Here is a 22,259-nt window from a genome sequence, read left to right as displayed (position 1 = left end):
TTCCTTTGTCCCACTGTCCTCCACACTCCATGTTCTTACCACCCGGTGAGTTCCACACGCTGGTCCACACCACAACTGGGTTACATTTAGCTTACAAACAGAAATACAAGGGACATTAAAAATACTGCACAGCATAACAGAAATACAAGAAATATCAAAATGCCTCATACATTCCAGTTAACAACTCACTGCCTCAAAAAAAATGTTTCCTCGTGTCCCCTTCTGGTTCTTTTGTTAGTTATCTTATACCTGTGTCCTCAGGTTACCAACCCTTCTGCAACTGGGAACAGTTTTTCCCTATCTAATCTAGCAAAACCTTCATAATTTCCAACACATCTGTTAAATCTCCCCTTAACTTTCTCTGCTTTAAGGAAAACTAGTATAGCTTCTCCAGTTTCTCCACATAGCTGAAGGAACTCCTTCTCTAACAGCACTGTGGGTGTACCTACACCATAGGGACTGCAACGGTTCAAGAAGGCAGCTCACCGCCACCTCCTCAAGGGCAATTGGGGATGGGCAATAAATGCTGGCCTAGCCAGCGACGCCCACATCCCGTGAATGAATTTTAAAAAACCTAGCCTTTCATTAACTTTATTTACAATATGAAGGAGCTGCAATATGGTTATTTAAGGGTTAGGAATGTGGGCGTGGGGTAGTGCAACGGAAGATAGTGTTATCTGACCCTGTACTCTGCTGCGCTCTCAGTTCCCAAGTCCTTTTGTGACAGTTTGAGAAGGTCCCGGTGGAGTTTGTTGACCATGAAATGGTGGGTAAGGTATATCTCTATTTTTGGGATTTTTCCTGTGATCACACACAGTTTCCAGGCACAATACAATGGGTAAGTCAATCAAATATTACTGTTGTATTACTCAGTGAAGAGGGAGTGCAGCATTGTTGTCGGTGTAGTTTTTCCACTGAGGTGTAGTTAAAGAAAAATATTGGCTGGGATTTTACAGCCCCGTCGTGGGCAGGAACTGCCTCGGGCAAGGCAGTGCCCCAGCCAGAAGTCCATTGACTTGCGGTGGGACCGGAAGATCCTGGTGGCAGGTGGGTGCGGAAAATCCCGCCCATTTGGATGGATGCAAAAGTTCCTATGGGACTATCTTGGTGTCCTGGCTACCATCCCCCCCTCAACTAAAACCAACAACAACAACTATTATTTAGACAGCACTGTCCAAGTAATAACATGTCCCAAGGTGCTGCCCTTATAACAGGAGTGTTATAAAGCAAAATGTGGCAGTGGCCCACATAAAGAGATAATAGGGCTGGTGACGAAAAGCTTTCGAGGAGCGATTAATTGCTCGTTCAGCTTTTCTAACAGTGGGATCTTGCCATGTACACAATTGACCAAAGTGACTGAGACTGGAAGCTTGGCAGGATGAAAGGTTGAACTGACTACCTTCATCTTCACCAACGGCTGAATGCACAAGTGCACTTTGTTGCAATATGCCTTTCAGGGATAGCAGCACGCCATCACTAGAAGTCTCAGTTCACTTTGGCCTGTGAGCAGAACACAAGATACACAGCTCTGCTGCTCATGTCTTCAAGTTTTCTACCTTTGTATAAATGTCCCTATGTGCCTAGTCTTAATAAATGAACCCACATTGAGTTTATGCAATCCCTTATGAGCAATTGGTGCCTTTGTATCATCATAAAAACACAATATGCTTTGCCCTCTCTGTAATTTGATTCATGTCCACAACTGGTTCCTCTTGTAACACCAACAGCTACGCTTCAAGCAGTAATTCATTGGTTGTGAAGTTTTTTAGGATGTCCTGTTAATGTTAAAGTTACTTTTAAAATGCCATTTTTAAAATTTGCTTTGCAGACCATCTTGCATATTTAGGTGAATCAGCTGTCTAATAGGATGTTAATGTGTTTGTGTGAATAATTCACTCGCAAATATAATCCCAATTAACAAGTTTCAGATCTGCCCCGTTGCTTGTGTTATTGAAGAAATATCAGCACACAGGTATTGCATGCGAATTCTGCAATTGTGTTACAATTCCAGCCGCACAAAACTGATTGTCCGTGTGCGGTGAAGAGGAGAGCGGGATGTTTACTTAAAACCGCCAAGGTAGTGCCACACTGTGTTGAAAAATATTTCAACTTCCAGCACTCAGCTCCCGAACTCTCAGCTCTGTCACTTCGGGGAGGTGTGGTGTCGAGTCAAAAGGTCTCCTCGAGGAATGGAGGTTAAAGTCGGAGGGGCAGTTGTGGTCAGTTACCTCTTCACACCTTGCAATGCATAAGAGGGCCTATGATAGCTGCTCTCTGCGCATGAACTGGCAAAGGGGGGAGAAGAGCTCAAGGGGAGGCAGCACGGAGCTAACTGCGGGTAAATAAAAATCAAATTACCAAGTGCCAAAGTGCCGCTGCACATTGAACAGTCAACTCATGTAATAACTTGATGGAGCAGCAGGTTTGGCTAAACTTTATATATGAGACATGTAGAGGTGCTTGCCACGCTAGACGCGATCTCTCTGTCAGAAGCCCCGCCCACAGGATTACCCATGCAATGAGTTTATTGGTTGAAGCCCCCATTATTGCATCACATGATGAGTGATTGACGGGGGGCGTTAACTACAACTCACAACAGGAAACAGTGACAGTTGTGGGTTCTATTCTCAGTATACGTATATTAGTAACTGAAACAGCAATGACTTAAATCTATAATTCTCATTCTTGTTTTCAAATCCCTTCTTAGTTGGCCTCGGCCCCTTATCCCTAGCTCTATGACCACCTGCAGCCTCACAACCCTCCAAAACCTCTGTGGCTTCTTGCGCATTTGATTATTATTTATCCACAGTTAGCAGACCCTGATGATCATTAACAGGAAAGGATTCCACTCCATCAACGTTCAACTGCTGTGTGATCATCAGAAGCACATCATGCACATTTGCGCCAGGTACCCTGGGAGTTCCCACCACTCATACACCCTGAGTCACTCCCAGGTGCCTCACATATTTGAAGGGTCTCAGCGATTACCGGGCTGGCTGCTTGGGGATAAGGGGTCCCCACTCAAACAACGGCTCACGACACAAGTGCATCGTCCTCGGAGTCATTCATAGCAGAGATACAACGAGGGGCATAAGGCAACCCAATCCATCATCGAACAGACCATTGGCATCCTGAAGATGTGCTTCTGATGCCTGGACCTCTCTGGGGGTGTCTGCAGTACTTTTCACAGAGGGTGTCCCACATCATCGTGATGTGCTACGCCCTTCACAATCTGACACTTCAAAGGGGGATCCCTTGCCAGCGGGAGACATGGAGGAGGCTGAGAGTTCCTCAGATGATGAAGACCAGGATGGGCAGGAGCCGAAATTGAGAGATGAGGGTCTGCTTCCACGTGAGGATGCTATTGAAGAAGCACATGTGGAAGATGTGCCCCTGCCACTTTGAGAGCCACACAATTCCAGGATGCTTCAGGTAAAGGAACAGGACATATCCACTTTGCCCCCATCCCTTACTGCCGGGCCACTGGACTGAGAGGCCTTTATAACCAGTGACAGCGAGAACAATCTCAGCATTCGGCCCAGCACCTTCATACCTCATGATTCACTCGGTGTCCACTTCATCAAGTCTTTTGATGCAGCGTCTGTGCTGTTGTGGTGACTTTCACCTAGAGTGTACCAATGGAGGGTTTGCATGATGCCATTATGAGAGAGTGAGATTTGAGTGAGCCGAAAGCTGACTTATCCTGGCGGAGGTTATGAAATCACTCATCCTCTCCCTGCGCTGGATGACACTTCTCAGTCGAGTGCCCAACGATTTGACCTCCCTCACAATCACCTCCCAGGCCGGCAAGGTGAGGCTGGTGGGCCTCCTGGAATCATCCCTTGGGTGGAAGACATCCTGGTGTTGGCAGACTCCATTGATCAGGGCCTCCAGGGAGTCATTACTAAACCTCGGGGCAGCTTTCTTCTTGGGCACAGACATTTGGAGACATCTCCTCCACACAGCTGGGCTGGAGAGAGTGAATATGTTCGGGTGGCATTGAGACATGGCGCCCAGACATCCAACCCCATTAGGTAATGGCAGGGCAGGCGAATGAGTTCCCAGACTGCCTCGTGATTCGGAGGGATACTCGCTGATGCACAATTAATGAGCTTCCGAGCGGGAAATCAGGCACGATTTCCCGCCATATGCACCGTAGAGACCACACGCCACAGCCCTTAGGGCAGGATTTTTCGCTTGACCTGCGAGCGCACGCCCGACATGCCCGAGCGTGAAATAAAGCCCGTTGACGTTGGCGGCGTTTGCCAACATCAACGCGCACTCTTGTGATAGTTCGGTCGGTGAGCGCGCGCCTGATCCGGCAGCGCGCCCGCTGACAATTAAAGGCCTATTAAGGCCGTTAAGTTATCAACTGAGCTGAATTTTCCACTTCCGGTTCAACCTAACCGTTGACGGGCAGGCGAAAAGGCCAAGCGGCCTTTGCACTTTTTAGGAAACATCCACGGGCGGGATGAGGTTTCCTAAAGTAAATAAAAATTTCACACTTGAATGAAAAACACGTCCCTGCCCGTGTGACAGAGTCACGTGAGGGGACACGTTTTATGACATGTTTATTCTTTTCATTAGTTTTTTTTAAAACAGCGCTTCATCTCCCTGAGGTACGGAGCTGCCTCAGGGGAGGTTGAAGCGCTGTTTCACGCGGATGCTCGATGTTCGCGCTAGGCCCGCTCGCCCTTCTCCCCCCCCCACCCGCACAGGCAGCGCTGAGCACTGCAGCTCATGAACAGCCTCTGGTTAACACCTTACACCCACCTGGTAACATGCCAAAGGCTGCACTGGTGCAGTTCTGGGAACTTTCTGATAACGTCATTATACCGAAGCGTGTTGTGCTAGTGAAGCTCCTTTCATTACTCCCCAAATATTCAACAATACCGCCCGAGTTTCTGGGCCATGTCAATATTAGTTCCTGCTGCATTGCAAAGAGACATTTAGTGATTGTTACTAAGTCACGTGTTACAAACAGGGATTGTGAAAATAAATTTTTCCTCTCATTTTAGGGATCAAGTGCTCCATCTCATCCCTACGGATTCCGAGCATGTGGAGTTTCTGAAACAGCTGGTGGAGGACGAGCAGGTAAGTCCGGAATGAGTCTGTTCAACCTAATCAGCAATTATCAAGCATTGCTGACTGGTGTTGGCTCTATTTCTTTGGCAAGGGTGAATAAGGACGGACACTGGGGGCTTCTGAAAGATCTGCCCAGCTATCGTCAGGTTAATTGCCTACTCCCAATCAGGTTTGGGTGCACTACCCTAATATCAAGGTGTTTCACAGGAACATCAGACTTTTGAGGCTTTCCTTGGTCTGAATTGGACAAAGCATGTGCTTCTCTTTGTTTCCATGGCTAGGTTTTTCTGGAACAGGTCTCCAGCCTGTCGACAGAGGCTATAGCTTGTGGGGTATCACTCATGGCGTGCTGGAAGGATTTACAGCTTGATAATCAACATGCTGGGCCATATTATCAACACACTTCCTGTGGCCAACAAGTCCTGGAGTCGGACTCGATTGGCTTCCTGCTCAGACGCTGCCCACTGCTCCACAAGACTTCCTCCCCAGAGGAGCACTATCACAGAAAATTTGAAACCGAGCGACATTGGGATGGGTGATCTAAAGACTTGGTCCAAGAAATAGGTTTGAGAAAGCATCTTAAAGAAGACAGAGAGGTGAAAGGGCGAATAGGAGGGAATTCTAGAGCTTAGGTTGTGGAGAGCTGAAAGCACAGCCAATGGAAGGGTGAAGGAAATCAGGGATGGGCAAGATCTGTTGTCAAGGTGTAATGTAGTGAACATCCCCTTAGGATGCACGACTGTCCCCTATCACAGTTTGTGTTCAGGCACAATTCTGTTTAGAGATTTTGGGAATCTGTTATTTCATTTCAAATGCCATGCAAGCTTTAACATAACAAGATAGGGATAGAATACCCACTCTGGCTGCTGTACAACTCAGATCCTCCAGCCGTTAACGGCAGCCAGTGACACGTCTGCAGTTGCCATGGAAGTTGAAGCACACATGGTACAGGCCGGTTGTTATAATCAGTAACATTGGCGAGAAAAATGGAACTGTGGAAAGCAAGGAAAATTATTGAGAAGCAAAAATGAATCAGATCATTGAATCATAGAAAACAGAAGGTGGCCATTCATCCCCCCATGCCTGTGCTGGCTCTTTGAATGGGCTATCCAATTAGTCCCACTCCTCTTGCTCTTTCCCCTTTAGCCATGTGTCATTGTCAAAAAGGGACAAGTTTTATTTTTCTTTATATCGATGGAGCTTCCTTGCCCTTTGACACGTGTTTTATAAATCAGAGTTCCTGGGCAAGATTTTAAACAAGACAAAGTCTTGGCTTCAAGGTGCTATGTTGATGTTGAAATAGGTCGTTAAATATTTACGATTGCAGATAAGGGTGATGCGAAGTGATCATATTATCAGTGTATTTGAGATTCCTGAGGATCTAAGTTTTGATATTTTGTGCAGATTGACTTGTGGAGGCCCGAGTTCCCAGAGAGAATTCAACCTCAGGATGAGGTCCATGCTCGGATCCCAGCCTCAGCACTCGACGCAGTTAAAGGTGAACTGAAGGAACGGGCCCTTCAATACAGGTAGGTGTGGCTCCGAATGATCAAATGATTGTAAGTTTTTCCTCACCACTGTTGTGCTTGGGCAGCCACTTTGCACATTATCAGACCATGAGCAGAGTGCTGCTGCTTCTCCTTCATCCTGGCCATTCCTCATTTTCCAAATTGCCGGGATGGTCAATACTGAGGAGGACCACAAGGAATTACAGAAGGACACGAATAAACTTGCAGAATGGGCAAATAATTGGCAAATAAAGTTCAACACAGATAGTTGTGAGGTAGTAGGAAGAATAGGAAGGCCACTAATTACTTGCAAGTTGCAAGTCTAAGAGGGATAGAGGAACAAAGAGGTCTTGGAGTACAAATATACCAATCACTAAAGGTTGCACCACAGGCTAGCAAGGCCATAAAAAAACAAGGATTTATTTCTATTGGATAGAATGGGAAAGTAGGGATGTTTTGCCAAGAAATCCAATTGGGAATTCAGAAGAAACTCCTTCGCCCAATGAGTGGTGAGAATGTGGAACTCGTTGCCACAGGGAGTGATTGAAACGAATAGTATAGATACATTTATGGGGGAGCTGGACAAACATATGAGGGAGAAAGGAATAGAGGTTATGATGATAGATTAAGATGGCAAAAGAAAGAAGGAGCCTCGAGTGGAGCATAAACACCGGCAAGGACTGGTTGTGTCAAATGGCCTGTTCCTATGTCATATTTTTTGTTCATTCACGGGGATGTGGCCTTCATTTATTGCCCATCCCTAGTTGCCCTTGAGAAGGTGGTGGTGAGCTGCCTTCTTGAGCCGCTGCAGTCCATGTGGTGTAGGTACACCCACAGTGCTGTTAGGAAGGGAGTTCCAGGATTTTGACCCAGCCACAGTGAAGGAACGGCGATATATTTCCAAGTCAGGATGGTGAGTGACTTGGAGGGGAACTTCCAGGTGGCGGTGTTCCCATCTATCTGCTGCCCTTGTCCTTCTAGATGGTCGTGGTCGTGGGTTTAGTAGTTGCTGTCGAAGAAGCCTTGGTGAATTCCTGCAGTGTATCCTGTAGATGGTACACACTGCTGCCTCTGTGTGTCGGTGGTGGAGGGAGTGAATGTTTGTGGATGTGGTGCCAATCAAGTGGGCTGCTTTGTCCTGGATGGTGTCAAGCTTCATAAGTGTTGTGGGAGCTGCACTCATCCAGGCAAGTGGAGAGTATTCCATCACACTCCTGACTTGTGCCTCGTAGATGGTGGACAGGCTTTGGGGAGTCAGGAGGAGAGTTACTCGTCGCATGATTCCTAGTCTCTGACCTGGTCTTGTAGCCACAATATTTATAAGGCTAGTCCAGTTCAGTTTCTGGTCAGTGGTAACCCCCAGGATATTGATGGTGGGGATTCAGTGATGGTAATGCCATTGAATGTCAAGGGGTGACGGTTGGATTCTCTCTTGTTGGAGATGGTCATTGCCTGATACTTGTGTGGCATGAATGTTATTTGCCACTTGTCAGCCCAAGCCTGGATATTATCCAGGTCTTGCTGCATTTGGACATGGACTGCTTTAGTATCTGAGCAGTTGTGAATGGGGCTGAACATTGTGCAATCATCAGCGAACATTCCCATTTCTGACCTTATGATGGAAGGAAGGTCATTGATGAAGCAGCTGAAGATGGTTGGGCTGAGGACGGGTGCTCTGAGGAACTTCTGCCGTGATGTCTTAGAGCTGTGGTGACTGACCTCCAACAACCACAACCATCTTCATTTGTGCTAAGTATGACCCCAAACAGCAGAGAGTTTTCCCCCTGATTCCCATTGACTCTAGTTTTGCTAGGGCCTTTGATGCCACACTCGGTCAAATATGGCTTTGATGTCAAGGACAGTCACTCTCACCTCACCTCGGGAGTTCAGCTTTTTTGTCCATGTTTGAACCAAGGCTGTAATGAGGTCAGGAGCTGAGTGGCCCTGGCAGAACCCAAACTGGGTGTCAGTGAGCATGGTTAAGCAAGTGCCGTTTGGTTGCATTGTTAAAGACCCCTTACATTACTTTATTGATGATGGAGAGTAGACTGATGGGGCAGTAATTGGCCGGGTTGGATTTGTCCTGATTTTTGTGTACAGGATGTACCTGGGCAATTTTCCACATAGGCGGGTAGATGCCAGTGTTGTAGCTGTACTGGAACAACTTGGCTAGGGGCGTGGCAAGTTCTGGAGCACAAGTCTTCAGTACTATTGCCGGAATATTGCCAGGGCTCATAGCCTTTGCACTATCCAGTGCCTTCAGCCTTTTCTTGATATCACGTGGAGTGAATCGAGTTGGCTGAAGACTGGCATCTGTGATGTTGGGGACCTCCGGAGGAGGCCGAGATGGATCATCCACTCGGCACTTCTGGCTGAAGATTGTAGCAAATGCTTCAGCCTTAACTTTTACACTGATGTGCTGGGCTCCTCCATCATTAAGGATGGGGATATTTGTGAAGACTCCTTCTCCAGTGAATTGTTGAATTGTCCACCACCATTCATATATCCTATGCAATCCTGTGTAAAAACATGTCTTTCTCTGATTCAAAAGCATTTTAACGGAAAATATTCAAGACCTCCTGGACAACCAGATACAGAATGAGGATAAGCAGCCTTTCAATACCAGAGCGCACAGCTACATCAAGTATCACCCTATGGAAGAGGTAAGACTTATACAAGAGGAGGGAAGAATTGCCTCTTTTTCCATTTCAAAAACATCCTTCACTGTTTCTCTCTTAAACACTCAGATCTATCACTGGATGGAACAAATGAAGGAAAACTATAAGGAGTTGGTGACACAGCATCTGCTGGGGATGACCTACCAGAAGCGGCCGATGTATTATCTGAAGGTATCCGGAGAGTGTTGTACCCAAGTGTACTGCCTCCCTCTTATCTCATTACTGGTTCTGTCATAACCTCCCTCTACCAACATTGACCCAGCAAGGGATTTCAGTCACTCAGCAGCCCCCTGAACCTGCTGCATCCATGTGACAATTCCACTTCCCAATCTTTCTATCCTTGGACTGTCTCAGTCAGCTTCCCAATTTCCAGGTTACTTTTGCCTTGAGAGCAATGTGGAGTAGTTGTGATTACTATCTGGAATTGTGTGAGAGGAAACCTCCATCGTTGTCTATCTGGCCTCAGTTAATGACTGGAACTGAAAGGCTAGGATTTCTGCACATTTTGTGTTGCAGGATCCTCGATGGAAATTGGACATTTGTTCCTCTCAATCATAATTGGATTTGAACTCAAATCAGAAGAGGTTAAAAATATAAAGTGATGCCTTCTCCCCCACTCACACCATGAGGGAAAGGAAGCCTTTATATCTTGATCCTGGGATTCACTTTAACCCAAGTCACTGGGAGGTTAGAATCAGACCTCCATTATATACCAGTAGAATGGGGAATGATTGGATTGTGGAATGGAATAAAGGCTATTCTTAGGACACTATGTATTCACTAGTGGAGCTCTTTGATCTTCCTAAATCATTGGATACAAATGCCTTTGACCCTACAGATGTCCCTCATATCCATTTTAAGATACCATCAAGAGAATAGAAATCTAGTGGACATCATCAAACCTGAAGCCTGTAACCTTGTCATTCATGTCCTGTACAATTTCCCTCCACCTCAGACAGTTGTCTCTGTAGAAATGTCAAGCTGCCAAATTTCAGTCATTCTATATAACTGGCACCAGGGCCATTGCTGCACATCATACATTCTTCTGTGTGAGTTGTCATGATCCCAGTCGCATCCACACAAACCAGAGACAGAACCAGTGCCTCCTTCTTTAACTTCCTATCTGTTCTGTTTGCAGATCAGTAGAAAATCCGATAAACCCAAGAAGATCATCTGGATGGATTGTGGAATTCATGCCAGGGAGTGGATCGCTCCTGCTTTCTGCCAGTGGTTTGTGAGGGAGGTGAGTGTTGCCTTACTGTAGATCCACAATGGGGCCATTTGAGTCACAATGCTCTCAACAGTTTCAATACTGGAGAGCCCAAGTTTCCATGCATGACCAAACAGTGAATAATGAGCTGGCTTCACAGATCGCGCAGATGAATGGTGGTAATTCTTTCTATGGCAGCTGTTAGCATGGTGTTTTGCAAGCAGAACCCTTGATACCACAGGTAGCATCGGATCATGCAGAGAAAGCTGCTTGCTTCCTATAGGAAGGCATTGATGAAGGGCCTCGAGGTAGATAAATATGTGATTAACACTGAGATTTGCAAGATTATTCATGATGACCTTGCCAATAACAAATGTAATTATATCCAGTCAACTACTTACTTATCACAATAAGGAAAGTTAGTGCTGAGGGCAATTGATGGAAGGTCAGCAAACAGAAAACCGAACGGCCTGGAACTGGTGGGATTTTTGATGACAGCACTGTTGGTGTTCCAATCAGAATCTGACCACAGTTTCAGGGTTTAATGCAATCACGGATTAAAGTGGGAAACCTGAAGTTGCGGTTTGTCATTCACTGCTCCACAAATGTTGCGCTGTGGGCCCCTGGCCCCCACAAGCCAGCGATCAGTGAAAATAATTGATCTGGCAACAGCTTCTCCTTTCCCGCTATATTATTGATATTTAAAGCCCCATAAAAAGTTAAGCCTTGTTCGATGCAGTGTAACTGAATTTTTAATGGTGACAAGAGTATCTGCTGAACAACAGATCCAACCTTGAAAAATGGCGGAATACAATTAAATTTCTCCATTATAATTAATGACTAGATTTTTTTAAGCTAGATTTTTCAAATAATTAATCTTTACAAAAAAATTTTGCTCTTGATATTTTCAGCTTCTACCTTAACCCTGTGTATGTCCCTAATCTTTACTACATTCCCTGTCTTTTTTTTAAAGTGGTTGATTATTAGCGTTTTCCATTTGCTAGTTTGCTGTCTGTGGAAATGCTTTAATGTGATTGGCTGCTTTGACAGCTTCATGACATCAATGCAGCTCAATGCTGGGAATCCCCATTAAGCAATTCTACAATCAATTGCACACTGAGGCAAAATTCTAACCCAAGAGGTTGTTACATATCTCAGTGCAGCTTTCTTCAAAGAGAGTGGAAGGCATCTTCACTTTACCACTGACTGCTTATTAAAGGCCAATATAATTTCAGAGGTGAATTCTTCACCTTGAGAAACCATCGCCCATCATGGTGAGCGGGGACAGGATTGAAGCTTAAACAAACTGAAAGAAACTAACTTCTTTTTGAGTGAATTATTTGCTTATAATGGTGAGAGATGTCGGTATTCAGGAATGAAACAGCTCCTGACAGTAAAAACTCAGTGTGGACAGAAGGTAATCCCCGTTAATGTGTCAATCCTGTCACAATGAAATGTGTGCTCTAGTTGTAAGTGAGAGCAGCTGTTGCTAACTGGGGAAAGGTTAGGGCATTATTCTTAAGTATATATAAGAACCGATTTCCACCTGTGTCAGGGGGTGGGTGTCAGGAAAAGGGAGTCTGTACCTATGTTCTCGGAGTTTTGTGAATAAAACTAACTTAAGGAAAGGCTGGTTCTAGATTCCTGCTTTACTCTGAATGAGCAGAGAATTATTACAGTCCCAGGCCATCTACAGCACTAGTTACTGCCAGTGAGTTATTACAATCCCAGGCCATCTACAGCACTAGTTACTGCCAGTGAGGTATTACAATCCCAGGTCATCTACAGCACTAGTTACTGCCAGTGAGGTATTACAATCCCAGGCTATTTACAGCACTGGTTACTGGAAATGAGTTATTACAATCCCAGGCCATCTACAGCACTGGTTACTGCCAGTGAGTTATTACAATCCCAGGTCATCTACAGCACTGGTTACTGCCAGTGAGTTATTGCAGTCCCAGGCCATCTACAGCACTGGTTACTGCCAGTGAGTTATTACAGTCCCAGGTCATCTACAGCACTGGTTACTGCCAGTGAGTTATTACAATCCTAGGTCCCCAGAGCATTAGCCTGAACCACTGGGTTACTAGCCCAGTGACATGACCACTACACCACCATCTCCCTCCCAATAAAGGTGCACTTGCAGAATTAATTAATTCAATAAAACTTGTCATATTGATTTAAATTGAATTACCATAATTTCACATCTCTGAATGGTAGCCACCCACACCAACTATGGTCATTCACATTTTACATTCGGCATATTAGTCAACCCCCCATCTACAGCACTGGTTACCGTCAGTGAGTTATTACAATCCCAGGTCATCTACAGCACTAGTTACTGCCAGAATGAGGCTCACTGAATAAAACTCCATCAAATACTTCTAATCTTCTCTATTTAATCTCTTTTTGTGTTTGTGTGTGCGTGTGTTCATGTACATAGGTATTAGAGGCCTACACTGCAGACCCTGACAGAGATCGCTTCCTCCAACACATTGACTTTTACATTCTGCCAGTTCTGAACATCGATGGTTATATTCATTCCTGGACAGAAGTAAGTACAATTCCAGACAACGTATCTTATAGTGTCACCGACCCAAAATGTTCCAACAGCTGTGAATCTTGTCTATTGCTTGTAAATTGCTATTTCTATATCCAATTTGGGGTTCAACATCTTTCTCCATCCCCAGGACCGCCTGTGGAGAAAATCCATGTCTCCGTGTGACAACAGCACTTGTTTCGGAACTGATCTCAACAGGAATTTTCAGGCAAAATGGTGCAGTAAGTGGGAATCCTCATACCTTCCCCATCTCTTCTACAACAATATTCACATGCCTGTAAATCAGTCTCGATTTATCAGTCAATCTATCCTCTCTATACCTGCTTTTGTCTTCCCATCAACTACTCCAACTCTGTCTCTCTATCTTATGTACCTACCGTAGATCGCCGCAAATAAGTTGACCTTGGAAGCCTCGAAAAGTCCTTCCTGAAATGGGGGTCGACTAACATGTCGAATATAAAATGTGAATGACCGTAGCTGGTGTGGGTGGCTACCATTCAGAGTTGTGAAATTATGGTAATTCAATTTAAATCAATATGACAAGTTTTATTGAATAAATTAATTCTGCAAGTGCACCTTTATTGGGAGGGAGATGGTGGTGTAGTGGTCATGTCACTGGGCTAGTAACCTAGTGGTTCAGGCTAATGCTCTGGGGACATGGGTTCAAGTCCCACCATGGTAGCTGGTGGAATTTAAATTCAAATTCAATTAAAAATCTGGAATATAAAGCTAGTCTCAGCAATGCTGACCATGAAACTATTGTTGTAAAAACCCAGCTGGCTCAATAATACCCTTTAAGGAAGGAAATCAGTTGTCCTTACCTGGCCTGGTCAGCATGTGACTCCAGGTCCACAGTTCAAGGGTAATTAGGGATGGGCAACAAATGCTGGCTTTCCCAGCAATGCCCACATCCCATGAAAGAATAAAGAAAAAAAAAACACAATCAAAGCGTTTTAAAAACCATGAAATTCGTTGCCTTTGGCATCCGACACAGAGAGATTATCGAATTCATCCTCAGTCACATTGGCTGTAGGATCCCACTCTGGATAAGATGTGGCCCTTTCGCTTACAGAATCAACCCTCCACCAACAGATAGTCTTCCTCGCCATCCATTGGATTGGATATGCTGCGTTTTATGAATGATCTGTTGACAGCTTGTGCATTAATAGCATCCCATGAAACCACACAAAACATCAAAGAGGGCAGCATGCATAGCTCCACTCTTTGTGAAGGTTCCCCCCAAGTCCCTCCCACCTTAGTCAACCATCCACCTATTCTATTTGGTGTGAACATGATCCTTGAATGGCTTGTTAAGGCACACGTCCAACGATTCAACTACAGACATTAGACCCCCCCTGGTATAACTGCAATGGTGGTGTAATTCCTTCACAGGCACCTCTTAATCTCTTCAGTTATATAGGATCCAAACATGTCCCACGCCTAATAAGCTGCATTCTCTACGTGGGCCACTCAGACACCTGTTCCACACGTTATCGATCCATTCCGATACATGCTTCTCAAGGTCAGGCCAGTGGCTGGTCGCTGTTCTCGTGGTGCATTTGGTCTTGGGCAATTTCTTCAGGGTAGATTCCTTCTCCTTCCATTCTTGCACCAGCTTCTCACTAACACCAAATTCCCTCGCTGCAGCACAGTTATTTGACGAGCTAGAAAATGTTACGGCTTTTAGTTTGAGGAGCCATTTCTGTTCATTGTTCGCCACGCTCGCTGTCCTCAGTGTGGGCATGGTCTTAACCTCACGCGCATCCTCTTGACAACATGGCCCATGTTGCCTGCTTGATCCCAAGCACTGGCCAATAAAGTGAGTAAAACATGCGTTCCTGAGGTGAAAATTTGAGGCCAAGTAATAATGCCAATATAGCAATTCTTAGCATAAAATGGGGGAGGGGATCCACTTATTCGCTGTGTAAAGGCCTAAACATGATTTTTCACACTGAAAATTTGGGGTCGATTTGTATGCCGCAATCTGACAGTATTCAGCTATTCCTGAATCGAGCAATCTAGCGCTGTCTACTGTATATCCACTACAGCAGTCTGCCATAAAGTATCTGCCTGTACACATATTTGCTGATCCAGTGCCACTTGTCTATAATTATCCACTTTCTATCTGTTTATCCAATTCTGCACAGGCTGATTGTGACTGTTTATTATGTAGCTGTAATGACACGTTTCAACAAGAAACAGATAAAATTTATTACAGAGAGCTTTTCAGATGCTACCTGCTCAATCAGGACTCTCACTAGGAAGATCCACCCCCCCAATATACCGCGCTTGGGTCTCATTGGTCAGAGCCTCCATGAACATCACATGACCCCTGATAGACAGTGGGAGAGGCTATACCTTCAGTTATTACATTTCCTCCCCTTTAGTTGTTTTACAGTTTCTATTTACAGAGAACAATTGAATATCTAACAACATGTCCATATATACAACTTCAGGTGATTAAAGATTAAGTCTCTGAGGTGCTCTCCGTATTCAGTTGGAGCGGTATAGCTTGAGGTTTCCCCATGGGATCAACGTGATCAGGAACTGCAGCACCAGATACATCATTAGAAAGTGGCAGTTTTGGGTTTGGCAACTGTGCAGAGACATCGGGCATCCCTATTCTAGGTTGATCTGTCACCTCAGGGATTGATGGTTTGATATTAATCACAGGGAGAATAGTTGGCGGTTGGAATATCTCTATCGTGAATATTGTCCACATGTTTGTGAACGATTCTGTCTTCCACTTCCACCTGGAAGGATAAGGGACCAATCATGAGACAATGGTTCCAGGAACCCAGCAAGGTCCTCTTCCAAAATTCCGCATGAATACCGTGTCCCCTACAGTGAACGGCTTTGCCGTGAATATCGTGATTCAATTTGTGAGCTCTCTGATTTCTCTCCACTTTCCCCTCTAAATTTGGAAACAGCAGACTTAACCTTGTACGAAGGCAGCATTTCATCAGTAATTCAGGGGGTGTTGAACCCATAGTCAAATGAGGCAATGTGTGATAACTGAGAACAAAGCAGAAAAGTTGAGTTTCTAGAGCACCTTCAGATAACCTATTCATTCCAGATTTGAAAGTTTGCACAGCTCTCTTAAGAACATAAGAACTAGGAGCAGGAGTTGGCAGTTCAGCCTCCTCGAGCCTGCCCCGCCATTCATTGCGATCATGGCTGATCTCATTTTGGCCTCAACTCCAATTTCCCGCCCTCTCCCCATAACCTTTCAACCCGTTATTAATTAAAAGTCTGTCTATCTCCTCCTTAAATTTATTCAGCGTCCCGGCATCCACTGCACTCTGAGGTAGTGAGTTCCACAGATTCACGACCCTTTGAGAAAAGTAATTCCTCCTCATCTCTGATTTAAATCTACCACCCCTTAGCCTAAAACTATGGCCTCTCATTCTAGAATACTCCACAAGGGGAAACATCTGCTCCACGTCTACTTTGTCTATCCCCTTTGGCATCGTATATGCTTCAATTAGATGTCCTCTCATATTTCTAAACTCTAGTGAGTATAGGCCTAAACTGCTCAATCCTCCTCATAAGACAAGCCCCACATCTCTGGAATCAATCTATTGAACCTCCTCTGAACCGCCTCTAGTGCAACTACATCCTTCCTCAAGTGAGGGGACCAAAACTGTGCACAGTACTCCAGGTGCGATCTCACCAATGCCTTGTACAGTTGCAACAACACTTCCCCATTTTTATACTCTATTCCTTTAGCAATAAATGCCAAAATTCCATTTGCCTTCCTTATTACCTGCTGTGCCAACATACTAGCTTTCAGCGATTCGTGCACGAGGACACCCAGACCCCTCTGCACTGAAGCATTCTGAAGTTTGTCTCCATTTAGATAATAAGTCACCTTTTTATTCTTCTGACCAAAATGGATAACCTCACACTTATCTTAGCTAAACCACTTGATGAGGGATGGTAAGGGGCTGTTTTAATATGTCTGATTCCATTTAAATTCATGAATCTCTGAAACTCTGCACTGGTAAAGACTGTACTGGTATCAGAAATGACGATTTCCAGTAGGCCACAATGCTATAACAGTGATACAGCTTCTTGATAGTTGCGTTCAATGTCGGTGATCTGACCTCTTAAACATCCATCCATTTAGAATGTGTCTACGATCAACAAAAACATGGTACCTAAGAATGGTCTTACATAATCAACATGTAGTCTAACCCAGTGTTATGATACGGCAGATGATGTGTGCCAGGCAGACTAAATCCATGAAGGAAACTTGGTCGCGCTATCACAATGGTTTTGCAATTTGTATTTATTATGAGATGTGTGCACTGAATTCAGAAGTAATAAGTCCACCAAGACTTTTAGAGATTTTAAAAAATTAAATAAAAATATTTATTGTCAAAATAAGAGATGTCAAGCACATACATAAGACTACAATCACTACTACAATAATTCCTAAAACTCCTAATTAACCTGACTCCCAGTTACATCCCCTTTAAGGCAACGGTCCAAAAGTAGATTTAGATTTTAAACAGATCCAGAAAATTAACACAATACCCTGGACAGTGGAATTCCAAATGTTTTTCCTCCAGCTTCAGTTTCGATGGACAGCAGACTTATCCAAATCTCCCTTCATCTATCTAAAAATGCAAATTCCCTCCACACCTTACATGCTAATCCAGCATCCATGTTTAGTCACTAGCATGTCAAGCACCTAGTTTCTTTTGATGGGTTAAAGCTTGCAGTCTACTTGACTCCAAATGTAATTAAATCAAACACAGACAGACCCAACTATACTTACCCTATAAGCCTACGTCACAATAAACCAGAAAAATATTGTGAAAATTATTATACTTTCATGACACCCAAGTTCGACCAGGCCACTCCCAAGTGGAGCTGAAACAGGCAACTTCTGTTGTTGCTGATACTGGAGACAGTGCTTGACTATGCTTTCAATGCCACTGTCTATGCCGGGCCACCAGACATAGCTTCACACAAGTATTTTCATCTTCGATATGCCTGGATGCACACTGTGAAGCTCTGTCAAGAGTGGTTCTCTACCTTGCGAAGGGGCGGCAACTCTTGATCCCCACAACAAAATTCCATCTTGACAGTTTAACTGTTTTTTGGGCATGTAATTGTCTGATCTCTTCAGATACAGGTGAACTCGACCACCCTTACAATACAAGGCCTCTGACTTTCAATAAAATTGAATCTCTGTTTATCCAATTTCTAATTTGCTTCACACACACAGGTGAAGAATCCCAGAAATTCAGTACAAGCACAACTTCCTGTGGCACTGGAGCATGTGCAATGCTACCTGGTAATGGGAGACAATTGAGTGCGTCCGCATTTGCAATATGTAAGCCAGGACGGTGCATAAAGACGTACTCATACGCAGATAATATCAAACCCCAACGTTGTATTCTTGCTGAAGCTACTGGCAGAATGGCCTTATCCTCACTGAATAAACCTCTTGATGGGTTTTTTGTATGTTTGAAGCATCCAATGCTCTTTATTCTAGCTCCTTGTGCTTTATTGTTAGCCTTTTCTGATCTGATTTCTGTCTGTCCTTTTTCTGTTTGCTGCAGAGTTTTGCCTCGTCCTTCATTTCGATTTCACATTCAGCCAAGTTTCTCTCTGGTGAAGTCTTAACTTGGTTCAGTTCAGTAGTTGAGCTACCCATGGCTTCATTATCCACTTGCATCTTGGAAAGTTCTACAACTTTTACTCCTAATGCCTCTTCTGTTTCATTCAGCTGATTCTTCAGCTCTTCAGTCTTTTCCTTTTATTTCTTGACTTCTTCCCGGAAAATTGAACATTGTTGAGTGTTCTCTGCCATCTGTTTCTTCAGTTTGTTCAAAGTGGCACTAAATTCAATTTTTTTCTCTTCATGATTTTCCAGAGGAACTAACTCTGACCTGAGGGATCCTTGCAGCACGTGAAGGTCCTTCAATTCTCCTAACTCATCCCGAAGTACACTGTGGTATTTCCTTAGCAGTTCAGGAACTCCTCCTGTTCTCAGGTGGAATATCTCAGACCAGTCAATCTTGATTTTCTGTAACCAGTCTTGGCCCAGAAGACTAGATCCTTCTCCTGTCACTGTTATCACTGGAAGTTGAGCTGTCCATTGCCTATAAGGTACTGATACTGTGATGGTGCCCTTAACCTGTATAGATTCTCCAGCGTATGTCTTCAATTTAGCAGTTGTCCGCTTCAGATTCAGTGGCTGGGTAACCTTCATTTAGGTATTTAAATGTGTGCTGCCCCACCACTGTAGTTGAGGCTCCTGTATCCACCTCCATTATTAGTGGTTTCTCATTAACTTGGATTGTGACAGTGATAGGTTTGGTTTTTACAGCAGTGACCTTAGACAGGGAATAAATGTTGGCGTCAGTAACTTCAGGTTGTGCTGTATTTTTCAATTCAATCACATTGGTTCACTGCTTTGCCCTGCATTGCCTTACTATGTGACCTTTTTTATGGCACTAATGGCATTCTGCCTCCTTGAATCTGCAGGTGTCCAGTCCATGGTCACCTCCACATCTATAGCAACTTAATCTGGAAGTTGCTGCTGAAGTGTTTCTACTCAGCCTTTTCATGTTTCTAATAGCGGACAGTGCGTCTCGCTTCGCTGCTGTGTCTCTGGTTTTCGTGCCACGCTAGGTGGTGGGTTCCCACCCCACATGAAGAACAACGGCCGTGTTGAGTGTGTTGCAAGGCCTGTGAGTCTCTCGCAGCACTTTCTACGGCGAGGGATCTAGGGCGCGCTTAAAGTCAATGTCAACCTCGGCGAGTAAAGGGCGCTGAATGGCGTCGCCTTTAACTCCACAAACTAATCGGTCCTGCAGCAAATCATTTAATGTGTCCCCGAAGTTTCAGTGTTCTGTCAACTTGTTCAACTTTGCTACACAGGTTGCGATGGACTCTCCCAGAGCCCTAACTCTGGAGTTAAATTTAAAATGCTGCATTATTACGGATGGCTGTGGCTGGAAGTGTGTTTTCACAAGGTCCACTAATTCATTAAAGGATTTAGAATTGGGCGTGCTTGGGGCCGTCAGGTTGGGAATGAGATTATATGTCTTACCACCACATACATTCAAAAGGATGGCGTTCTGCTTCTGCTGCACGGTAATTTCGTTCGCTATGAAATAAAATCCGAGGCGCTCTACATACTGGCTCCAGTCTTCCATAGTCACATCGTAAGGATCGATTCTGCTGAAGAGTGGCATGACTGGTGAGTAGTCTTTTCTTTTTCTTAAGATTCGATGGACTCACGTTAATAAGGTGAGGTGCAGTTTTGGAGATATTTTACCCTGATCACCAAGTATAATGACTTGACAGGTTTCAACAAGAAACAGATAAACTTTATTGCGGAAAGCTTTTCAGGGGCTATGTGCTCAATCAGGACTGTTGCCAGGAAGTCCCACGCACCCCCCGCCCCCCCCCCCTCCCGGATTGCTCACGCCTGGAGCTCATTGGTCGGAGCCTCCATGAACATCTTATGACCCCTGATAGACAGCAGGAGAGACTGATAGACAGCAGGAGAGACTGATAGATAGCAGGAGAGGCTATACCTTCAGTTACTACAGTGGCGTGTCCAGCATTTTAAGCACGGGGGCCAAAGTGAGAGAGAGTGGAGCAGTTACAATGGTCTAGAATGGGTCAGAGTGCTAGATAGGCAGTGAGAGAACAAGAGGAAGCTTGTCTCCCACTTCACTCGATGCTCTTTACTGTGAATTGGTGTGTTGCATTTCTAAGTATTTCCCCATCTGCTCAGGAAATTATAACCATTGGCGAGCTCACGTTATCGGCCATACGATAGATTAGACGGTCTTTCAGAGATTGTTCAACACGTTCCACAAATAGAGGCGTCACACTGGATAGGGAGACTGAGGTACATCAAGACAGCTTTAACACCAACAGGATAGGTTCATTCACTTAAAGGGACCTCCATCAGTACAGCAAATTCCCACTGCTCGTGGGGGTTCTGTAGCCGCAAGATCTTGCAGAAGGTGAAACTGCGAATGGCGAACACAGTTTATAATGGAACTGAATTAGATACATCCCAGCCACCCCCAAATTTCACATCTTTACATTAACAGAGTCAACAAAAACTATTTTTTTGTTTAAATTGAAGACAATTTTACTGGAGAAATTGTTTGTCAACACAAGAAAACAGGAAGAAGTTAAAGCTTTTCAATTACAGGATACAGTGCGTACCTGTAATATAATTTACAAATCACAGTACAGGTACTGTACAGCACAACACAGGTACCATACTTTACTTGAGAGTGGATGTAGATGGAATGGGTAACGTGGCTGATGCAGGCATTGATGTGGATGAGAAGATGTGATGTGGATGTGGATGAGATGTGATTGGTGACTGCTTTGCCTTTTGGTTTTCAATTTTGTAAGGTTCTCTGTAAGGAGCGATAGCTGTGTCAATCACTCTGCAAAAGGCAATGCTTCTTTCCATGCTCGTATCATGGTCTGTCACCTGTCTTTTCAAATCTTCGGCTGACCTCATGAGATCTGTCATCACCTCAGTTGTGAATTGAACATTTTTAGGCTCTTCGTCCCGCACCTGCTCCTGCTTAGTCTCATTTAACCTCATCAGTTCAACCAATTCTTCCGTAGAGAGTTCCTCTCGATGAGATTGGAGCAACTCATCCACTTCAGCTGTGGCCAGGTCTTCAAATCCCTCCCCTCCAACTGGTTTTGCCAGGTCAACAATCCTGGCCACCTCAGTATGCGCATTGGGGAACCCTGTGAAATCACTCACAGCCTCAGGCATTTGTGGTTGAAGCTCTAACTACTCCCCGTGAGTCGTGAATTATACCTACTGCCGTGAGGATGTCGAATGGCTCCTGGTAATCACGGACTGTGGTTGAAGGGTCTGCTTCCAGGAGATGAAGGATGTGGCTGAAACATCGCCGGGTGTATTAAGCCTTGAGTGAGGCCGTGACCCCTGCACCGGTCCATTGGCTGGATAAGTGGGGTCGTATTTGGGGTACAAACAAAATTTCAACATCTGGATGGTTCTCGGCGAGAGCGTGTGGATGCCCAGGTGCGTTAGCGAGGGTTTTGAAAGACAGGTTCTTGCCCCTCAGATAAATGTGGACCTCTGCCTGGCAGCTACTGGAAAACCAGTTTTCAAATACAGCTGCTGTAACCCAGGCATCGCTGTTAAACCTTCCAAAAGACTGGCAGGTGACATTTATTTTTCCCTTTGG

The 22,259-nt window shown here is 44.7% G+C and overlaps 1 protein-coding gene across 1 annotated transcript in view; it reads left to right on the top strand.

Moving 5' to 3' along the window:
* Nucleotides 1–654: 654 nt before the first annotated feature.
* cpo (carboxypeptidase O) overlaps nucleotides 655–22,259 on the top strand; it is a 36,465-nt gene continuing 14,860 nt past the window's right edge. The window contains exons 1-8 of the mRNA XM_078551511.1: nucleotides 655–838; nucleotides 5,019–5,094; nucleotides 6,490–6,614; nucleotides 9,145–9,256; nucleotides 9,341–9,442; nucleotides 10,410–10,514; nucleotides 12,925–13,035; nucleotides 13,172–13,262. Of these exons, the coding sequence (XP_078407637.1) occupies nucleotides 759–838; nucleotides 5,019–5,094; nucleotides 6,490–6,614; nucleotides 9,145–9,256; nucleotides 9,341–9,442; nucleotides 10,410–10,514; nucleotides 12,925–13,035; nucleotides 13,172–13,262 (802 nt within the window). The 5' untranslated portion in view covers nucleotides 655–758. The remainder of the gene's footprint in view (nucleotides 839–5,018; nucleotides 5,095–6,489; nucleotides 6,615–9,144; nucleotides 9,257–9,340; nucleotides 9,443–10,409; nucleotides 10,515–12,924; nucleotides 13,036–13,171; nucleotides 13,263–22,259) is intronic.

Source organism: Cetorhinus maximus, chromosome 11 (assembly GCF_964194155.1).
Source record: "Cetorhinus maximus chromosome 11, sCetMax3.hap1.1, whole genome shotgun sequence".
Classification (NCBI taxonomy): domain Eukaryota; kingdom Metazoa; phylum Chordata; class Chondrichthyes; order Lamniformes; family Cetorhinidae; genus Cetorhinus; species Cetorhinus maximus.
The sequence above is the reverse complement of the archived record's forward strand: the minus strand, read 5'-3'. Positions and strand labels throughout refer to the sequence as shown.